The 9,260-nt window shown below is 46.2% G+C and overlaps 1 protein-coding gene across 1 annotated transcript; it reads left to right on the top strand.

Moving 5' to 3' along the window:
• The first annotated feature begins 616 nt into the window (after positions 1-616).
• ST8SIA3 (ST8 alpha-N-acetyl-neuraminide alpha-2,8-sialyltransferase 3) lies at positions 617-9,042 on the top strand. The gene is made up of 4 exons (XM_028524682.2): positions 617-1,177; positions 2,550-2,672; positions 5,096-5,653; positions 8,643-9,042. Exons 1-4 carry the CDS (start codon positions 999-1,001, stop codon positions 8,923-8,925), a joined length of 1,143 nt encoding a protein of 380 aa, XP_028380483.1. The 5' UTR covers positions 617-998; the 3' UTR covers positions 8,926-9,042.
• The last annotated feature ends 218 nt before the right edge of the window (positions 9,043-9,260 follow it).

Here is a 9,260-nt window from a genome sequence, read left to right as displayed (position 1 = left end):
CACCTGCGGTGTGTTGGGGCTGCTGGGCTTCGGGCAGAGGAGGGGGAGCCAGTACTTTATGAAGCACTACCTGTCTTTTGGAGAGGAGCAAAGCATGTAGTAAGCTTAGAAGGCAAAGGAGAGTTTCTGGAAAATTCCAAGGCTTAAATTTCACAAGTCAGGTTGGCCAACCTCTGGTTAGGACTTCCTTGCTGGGGAGCAGGGGAGGGTGCTACCCTGTGGGACCCAGGGCAGTGCCTCCTTCGTGAAGAGACAAGCGTTTAAATGTCTGCCTTTCTAAAACTAGTCTCCCTGCCTCTCAGAAGCTCTCAGCTGGTGTGTACCCTCCAGGACAGCAAATCCAATCATGTGTCTCCCTATTCTGTGATATATTTACAAAGTAACAAATGGTCCATTAAACTGAGTTCGGGCCTCTGTCTATCCACAGCCACCTCCCCACCTGCCCCCTCGGCAGGAGGTTGTGGAAGTGGGCTGCAGCCTTCCAGCCTCAATTCCCCTCCCTCCTCCACCACCCCTACTCTCCTCCCTCTCCCGCTCCTCCCTCGCCCCTCCCCCGGTTATTTGGGAGATTAGAGTTCATTAATTAAATCCTGTGCTTAGATCGAACTGTAACATTATTCCAATCACATTTATCTTGCAGGCGGCGGAGGAGATGGCAGCCTCGCTGGAAACGCGCGGGGGAGCCTGAGCCTGCGGCCAGAGACGCACGGTGCCGCGTGCTCCAGCTCGGCCCGCAGCGCAGACCCTCCATCTTCCTGCTTGGCCTCCCGCCCCACCTGCCCCAGCCTTAGGGGTCCCACTTCTCTCGGGCTCCCCAGCCCGCCCCCACACCTCCCACTTCCCTCTGTGGCTCCCCGGCCCGGTCCCCTCCCCCGCCGCACACGCTGACGCGCGCGAACACACACACACACACACACACACACACTGACACGCCAGCGAGCTGCTGGCTGCTCAATGGACCGATTTCCCCGCTGTCTCTGATACCAGCCCAGCCCAGGATGAGAAACTGCAAAATGGCCCGGGTCGCCAGTGTGCTGGGGCTGGTCATGCTCAGCGTTGCCCTGCTGATTTTATCGCTCATCAGCTACGTGTCCCTGAAAAAGGAGAACATCTTCACCACTTCCAAGTACGCCAGCCCGGGGGCGCCCCGAATGTACATGTTCCACGCGGGATTCCGGTGAGTGAGGGCCTCTGAGCGCCCTCGGGCATCTGGGTTGAAGGGGGGGGGCGGTGGGGGGGACGATGAGAGGGGATGTTTTGGGTTCTCTGAGACACTTTGGGCAAGATAAACTGTGGGGCCCTGCCACTCCTCTCTCCAATTCTCCCTCCCTCCTCCGTTTTATTTACTTATTTTTTAATCCCAAACCCCGCAACTCCATTGTACTAATGGATGTGATTGCATTTCTCATATACCTCGGCATCCCCTCCCCCACTTCCAAAATGGGGGTAGGATTTAAGGAGAATGGTGGTGGAAGGAGAGGCAAGGTGTGTGTTTGGGAGGGGGGGTGGTGAACCGGGAGATGGACGTGCGTGGTGAGGTGAGCGCCTTCCCTGGGCCCTGTCTGGGGACTTCACTCTGAGGCTGGACTCTGCCTGGTCAGAGACGGCCTAATGGCGCAGGCGCTGCACTCCCCTTGCGATCTCCTCACCCCCCATACCATCAACTGTGGTGCGAGTCTAGTCTTCCCAAGCCCCATGATCCCTTCACCCCGGGTGCCATTCCTCCTCCCCCTCCCTTTTCCAGTTTTTCTGTAATTCCCCCGCCCGGCTAAGTGCCGCCCACCCTCACCCCAGGTCTAAGTAAGTGCCAGGAGCAAGGCTGGACCAGGCAGGGGGCAGGCGCCAGGTGTGGCTTGGGTCTTCAAGGAGAACCTCCTGCCCCTACCTTTGACCTCTAGGAGCTCTCCTAACAAGGCCACCTGATGGGTGGGTGGCAAATGCAAGCTGCAATCTGTGGTCCAAGTCGGACCAGAGGTGCAAAACCTAGAAGCCCCACCTGGGCAGAAGAGCAGAGCTGGCCGGTGGCTTCCGGGGATCCCCGGTCGGAAAACCAGAAATGAAAGCAGACCTAAGCTCGGGTAGGAAGAGGTTAAGGCAGGACCCCCCCCCCCCCCCCCCCAGCCTTGCTCTAGATCTCTGGTTTCCTCTGCCCTTTCTCCAAAAATCATTTCACCCTGACTGCCGGACTGCCGGCTGCGCGGGTCCAGCCCGGAGCGGGGCGGGCGCTGTCCGCGGTGCTGACTCCACGGTCCTCACTGCGCAGCAGGCTCCGGCGGCGCGCCCGCTCCCGCCCCTGTGCTCCGCGGACGGCCATTTTATGGTCTCTCCGGCGCCCGGAGGGATGGACAAAGGGGACGGATTTCCCTGGATTTATTCCTTACTACCGGGTGTGGGGGAGGGTGGAGAGCGGAGGGTGAGACCAGCGAGAGGGGCCTCCGGGGCGGGAGGGAGCCGGGCGAGTGCCAGCTGCCCCGCCCCCCGCCGGCGGGCCCCGCAGGGCTCCCCCAGCTGAGGCCGGCACGTCTGTCTGTGCTCACGCTCCCCTCCAGGTCGCAATTCGCGCTGAAGTTTCTAAACCCGTCATTTGTGCCCATTACGAATTCTCTGACCCACGAACTCCAAGAGAAACCTTCTAAGTGGACATTTAATCGGACGGCATTTTTACGTCAAAGGTAGGATAGGGGGAAAAGATGAAAAGGTGTTTGAATTGTAGAGCTCAAAAAAGGAAACAAAATCATCAGAACAGCAAAGTTCTGTCTCCCACCCTGAGATGTATCTGCATTGTCTTCTTGGCCTGACTGTACAAAGGCTGACTGGTAGCCCTTTATGCATGCAGTGCCCTCGCAAAAAAATAAAAATAGTAAAGAAAACATCAGGAAGACCAATTTGAACGGAAGAAAAAAATAAGCCCGACCCTAGCTCGGGCTTAGTTGAACACCATGATTTATAGTTAACATGCATGGCTAACACTGCCCAAGCCACCTATTAAAAAAAAAAAAAGTTAATTGTTAAAAGGCATTTTCATCCCCCTGCTGGAAAAAAAAATTTAAGTAAAAAAGTACTGTCTCATTATCTCGTTGAAACACACAGAAAACACTATAGTCCATCCCCGTTGACTCACTGGTGAAAACCTTGGTCTGAACACACGCTGGTATTTAAGAATGGTTTTATTTTGGTTTTGCCTGTTTGTTTCCATTGAGCTGTAACAGCTTTTAATGTGCTGTAAAAGCAGCCCAGCACCATTCTTGTCTTGTAGCAGCGCCCTTTATACCTGAGGGAGTTGATTAGGGGTGGAGGAGTAGCAGCTGAGGTTTTGGTTTGGGAGTTTAGGGGGTTGTTGAGGTGGGAAAGAAGGATGAGACTTATTTAAATTTATTTATTCTCCTCAGTGATTCTGGTGTACTTTCAGCAACCCCACATAAGTCATTTCTACTTCCTTCTTGGCGGAGTTACTATGCTGCTAAATGGAGTGTAGGCAATCCAGTGTATTCATTAGGAGTGTGAATACTTATTTTAAATACTTATTTTACCAGTCTACTTAGGGGCTTGAGTTTTGGTCATAGCCTATCTAGTTATTGCCCTCTCTTTTTTATTTTTAACATAATGACAGAATTAAAACAAATTTAGTAGATATCCACAGTATCATGAAAGTGTTATTTACTTAAAAAGTTGACATACTTTTTTGACATAATCATGTAATTATGATTAAAACTTTTAAAATACTCTTTAATTAGAAATTAGTCTATGACAATAATTGATTAATTCTAAAACCCCAAAAGTACTTTTCTAAACTTTGGGGGATTTCATCCAATATTAATTTTATGGAAAACCTGGAAAACCTCAATGTATAGAACACATTATATGTTTTCCTAGGACATGTTCCTAATGCAATAAAAATATTCTCCCACACTAGGCAATATGACCCAAATGACCAGCCAAAACAGTATTTTTTCCTAAAACTTCTCTCATTTAAAACCATGTATTAGGTAATCTTTAATTAATTTTCCCTGCATCATTTTAAACTTATTTTACCTTTGTAACAGCTCGTCAAGAAAAGTATTGGTAGCTTTGGAAGTTTTGTATTAAAACTGAAATTTCAGTTTATGCTGCTCCATACTCTGACAAATGAAGTAATTTTCAAAAATAAAATTCTAGGTAAAGTGGTGATATACAGAACATTTAATTTCAGTCCTGCTATTTTTATGCACAAGACATCAAATTCAATGTGATTTCTTTGAACTGGAGAATCTATTAGCAAAGTAACATGTTACTTGGTCTCTCTAAAATATTTTAAATAGCTGAGACTTTAAGAGATGCTTAATTTTACTTAAAGCTCAATATGAAAGCAACCTGAAATTAGTGCTAAGTATCACCTTGCCTTGCTTATGCTCTGAATTCTTAGAGTAAAGACACTGTTTTTGGGATTTACAGTAGCTTCTTTTTCTGAGGACTGGGTATCTCCAACTGAACTGTGTTTCTATAAAATCAAGTAGAAATATACCCCTGTTTCATTATTCAAAGGACTCTAATGAGATTATCATCTCATTTCTATTAAATATTCAGCTGCTATTACCATTTTCATATTTTAATAATAGATAGTGCTATACCAGCTCGTATCTACTCGGCTCTTACTTGGACACCAGTGACATGTGATACTCCTTGATCACTGTGGTCCAACAGCAAACAAGTAGTCCCTAGTTACAAACTCTGAGTCACCAATGTTTGTACATTAAGGTGAGCTCTTAGGGCCGGTGTAAAGTGTCTCCCTGTATTTTATAACACAGTTTGGCCTGTGCTTTCCCCTTAATCAAATACGCTCTTCATGTAGAACAGAAAACCAAAGAATGGCAGCTAAAACTGTAAGTTACACCACTTACCAGCCTCAAAGGATTACATCCACAACTTGGCTAAGAGATTAACACATGTGTGTAGATTCTGAAACAGCCTCCCCTCAAAGACCATAATTATGAATATATAATCTTTCTTGGATCCAATGGGCCAGTGATTCTTGTCTGAATGAAATGGCAGCGTTAAGACGTAAGATGGAAAATCAGTTTTGAATGGGATACATTTAATGAATTTCTTTTTATTTTAGGCAAGAAATTCTTCAGCATGTCGATGTAATAAAAAATTTTTCTTTGACCAAGAATAGTGTTCGGATCGGACAACTGATGCACTATGATTATTCCAACCATAAGTATGTTTTCTCTATTAGCAATAACTTCCGATCGCTGCTTCCAGATGCGTCGCCCATTGTGAATAAGCATTACAATATCTGTGCTGTGGTTGGAAATAGTGGGATCCTGACAGGGAGCCGGTGTGGACAAGAAATAGATAAGTCAGATTTTGTTTTCCGTTGCAATTTCGCCCCCACGGAGGCCTTCCAAAGAGATGTTGGAAGAAAAATCAACCTTACCACCTTCAACCCCAGCATCCTGGAAAAATACTACAACAACCTTTTGACCATTCAGGACCGTAACAACTTTTTCCTCAGTTTAAAAAAGCTCGATGGGGCCATTCTTTGGATCCCTGCATTTTTCTTCCACACTTCAGCAACTGTGACCAGGACATTAGTTGACTTTTTTGTTGAACACAGAGGTCAGTTAAAAGTCCAGTTGGCTTGGCCTGGGAATATAATGCAACATGTCAACAGGTGTGTATATTTTATTGCCTTTAACTCATACCCCACCAGATGGCAAATCAACATTGTAATCTCTTGGGGGTGGGAACTATCCAGTTAGTTGTTGTGGTTAGCTTAGTAGTTTAGGGAAAACTCCTTTTGTTTTGTAACAAATGAATGAACCATTCCAGGTAAAAAGTTCAATCATCTACCCCTAGTTGGTCACCAAGTGCCAAATGTGGGGATTGGTGGTTCATCAGCCTCCACCCTCTAGTCCCTTGTCCTCTAGCTTGGTGGTAGACCCAACAAGCAGTCATGGAAATCACCACAGATCAAGAATTTTCTTTTTCTTTTTTCTTTTTTTAATTTTTTTATACAGTTGCTATTTTTTAAAGATTTTATTTATTCATTTTTAGAGAGGGAAGGGAGGGAGAAAGAGAGAGAGAGAAAAACATCAACGTGCAGTTGCTGGGGGCCGTGGCCTGCAACCCAGGCATGTGCCCTAACTGGGAATTGAACCTGCGATGCTTTGGTTCACAGCCTGAGCTCAATCCACTGAGCTATGCCAGCCAGGGCTAAGAATTTTCTTTAAATGGATAGCTATGTCCCAACAATGCCAATTGCTAAATTAGCAAATCAAGCATTTTTTTAAAGATGCAGTTGACTTAAAATATTGCTTTTTATTTGATATTTGGGTGTTTTATAGATGTTCAAAATTAGACAAACACCTAGATAACTCATAAATTGCATAATGTGCCTTTTGTAATTTGGGGTTTGCGTGTCAAAATATGTGAAAGGTTTTTATGAGCTCATTGTTATCCCTTGTAATGTGATAGACAGATTGACCAGAAATGCAATATTTTTGTCTAGTCCGATGATTCTTAACTCTGGCTGTCCACTAGAATCACTTGGATAACTTTTAGAATCACTGTCGCCTGGGCTCTACTTCAGGAAATTCTAATGTACTTTGTCTGGTGGAGGAGAAGGGTAGGAACAAGCATTTGGGATGTCTTATAACTCCGCAGATGATTCTATTATGCAGTCAGAACTGGGAACCACTAATCCAGGGGCATTTTATAAAACATGATATATTTAAGGGGTTTTTTTTCCTTTAAATCACCTGAAGAAATTGCCTCAACTCTTGATTTCTCCATATGCAAGTAGCCCAAATGTCATAACACACTGTCCAGACATTACTACACGAAAGAGTGGGCTCTGAGAGGCCTGGTGAGAATGGGGAATTCCAGAGATTTTTATCTCACCCCATAGTCCTCTAGAGTAGGGGCATCAAACTCATGTTCACCAGGGGCCGCATCAGCCTCACGGCTGCCTTCAAAGGGCCGAATGTCATTTTAGGACTGTGTACATGTAACTACTTAACAGTTAAGCGAGAGCCCGGCACAGCCGCCGAGTAGAACAAGGTGCCGGGCCGGATACAACAAGGTGGAGGGCCGGATTCGGCCTGCAGGCCTTGGGGTTGCCACCTGTGCTCTAGAAGCTTCCAAATTTAAGGTCTGTTTGGTTGACCTCTCATAGAAGGAGGAATTGCCATCTAATATGCTGGTATGTATCGAACAGGTAGGGTGACACCATCATTTATAGTCCAAACTGAAACTTTTTCTTTGAGAGAAAGAGGACACTATTAATAATTACAAGGAGGATAACAGACAGAAACTGGGACTGTCCCAGTTTCCCAGGTTGTATAATTACCTTTTCGAGAGGCAACACAGCCCAACTCCTAAGTTTAAAGAGGAGTTAACTAAGGTACAAAGAACAGGAGCTATTTACCCAGTGTCGCTGCCCAGGAAGGGGCATACCAGAATGAGAAGCCGGCCTCTCCGGTGATCTTTCGACTTCCTCATTTTGCTCCCCTGTTGCTCTAGTTAAGTTCAGCTGCACCAAAAGAACTGTGGCTAGTCATTCTTAGTCCGTAAGTTAGAATGTTAAAACCAAGATTGAATGTTTACATTTCAGCTGCAGTGGGAAAGGATTATCTTTAAAGCCCTCGAGAAGTGAAGAAAGAACTGTACGTGCTCAGAAACTTGACAAAACTGGCCTTTGTGACCTACCCTGCCCCCAGCCTTCCAGAGGCTCAGAGAGCTGGCCGTAGTGTCCCCCGCCCTCAGGCTTGGACCGGACACACTGGTTCAACAAAAACTTGCAGGAAATACAGTCCTTAGAAAACTGACTCGTGAACAGTTGAATTCTGCTTACACAGCCAATGGTGTGCACGTGCCCACGCGCACGTACACGCACACACACACACTCATGCCACAGCAGTGTGAACAATGTGGCAGTGTGGGAAGGGAGGGTGGGTTCAAAATACTATCTAACCCTGGAAGGAACAACAACCATAATTTAGCTCTTTTTTTTTTCAATTTAGAAAACGTATGATTTTCTTAGGTCCTGGCATGCTAATGGACTTGGGAACCCCTAGTCAGAAGAAAAGGGAGCAAGGGATATGATTTTATCTTGTAAGAAGGTATAAAAAAATAAGTCTCACGATCTTTCCAAACCCAAGAAGAAGGATTTACTCTCTGGGTTTGGGTACGGAAGTGACGCGGGAGGTCCCTTTAGAATCAACAACCCTCTCCCCACTTCCAAGGTCCCTTGGAGTATGAGAGGTATCATCATTCTCATGCCTCTGTGGTGTTGCCTCTGGGTCAGAGCCACCACCCTCCAGGGCAGCCCAGAGGCACAGCTGGCTTCAAACTTGTGTGACCTGTGTTTCACACAGGAGCCTGCTCTTAGGAGGGCACAGCCTTTGGTTTAATAATCTGCTGCCACCCTCCTGGAATCCTCAATAATTTTTGAAATGAGGCCACACATTTTCATTTTGCACGTGGTCTCACTACTTGTGTGGCTGGTCCTGCCCAGAGGTGTCTTGTGGTCTAAAAGGTAGATTCGAAGCAAGTACTAAGTTGCTTGGACAAACTGACATCCCAGCCCCAGTCAGAATGACCTCTCGGATCAAAGCCTTCACCACTGGCCTCTGAATCGACCTATACTTATTGTTCCACAGGTACTGGAAAAACAAACATTTGTCACCCAAACGGCTGAGCACAGGTATTCTTATGTACACTCTTGCATCAGCAATATGTGAAGAGATCCATTTGTATGGATTTTGGCCTTTTGGATTTGACCCCAACACAAGGGAAGATCTTCCGTACCATTACTATGACAAAAAAGGAACCAAGTTTACCACCAAGTGGCAGGAGTCCCACCAGCTGCCTGCCGAGTTTCAGCTGCTGTACCGCATGCACGGGGAAGGGCTCACCAAGCTGACTCTGTCACACTGTGCCTAAGGACTTCGGACAGAAAGTGCCAAATGGTGGCTTAAAAAGTGCCCCAAATCAAATTGAATAGTCATCAGATTAGAACCCTAAAGAACTTCTTATAAGGAGTGTCTGCCATTTGAAAGGTGTCTTCTCTCCCTCTTTTGCACTGCTCCTTTAAGGACCTTAACTGGACAGACGCGTTGAAGCCACCTGATTTAAACTTGATTGATAACGGGAATGTTGCATTTGGAACCATGCTGCTAACGAAATGGTCTGAAGTATGTTCATGCTTGTACTTTAACAATACACTGCCTCTCAGTTTTTATGAGGACTAGAGCTGGGGGCTGCTGCAGCTTTGCTCA

The sequence above is a fragment of the Phyllostomus discolor genome, chromosome 9 (genome assembly GCF_004126475.2).
Source record: "Phyllostomus discolor isolate MPI-MPIP mPhyDis1 chromosome 9, mPhyDis1.pri.v3, whole genome shotgun sequence".
Classification (NCBI taxonomy): domain Eukaryota; kingdom Metazoa; phylum Chordata; class Mammalia; order Chiroptera; family Phyllostomidae; genus Phyllostomus; species Phyllostomus discolor.
This window is presented reverse-complemented; position numbering and strand designations above follow the sequence as displayed.

Excerpts from the sequence above, each read along its gene's own strand:
- ST8SIA3 (XM_028524682.2), top strand. The coding sequence starts at position 999 with ATGAGAAACTGCAAAATGGCCCGGGTCGCCAGTGTGCTGGGGCTGGTC. Across the intron at positions 1,178-2,549 it reads ATGTTCCACGCGGGATTCCG|GTCGCAATTCGCGCTGAAGT; the intron begins GTGAGTGAGGGC and ends GCTCCCCTCCAG. Across the intron at positions 2,673-5,095 it reads ACGGCATTTTTACGTCAAAG|GCAAGAAATTCTTCAGCATG; the intron begins GTAGGATAGGGG and ends TTTTTATTTTAG.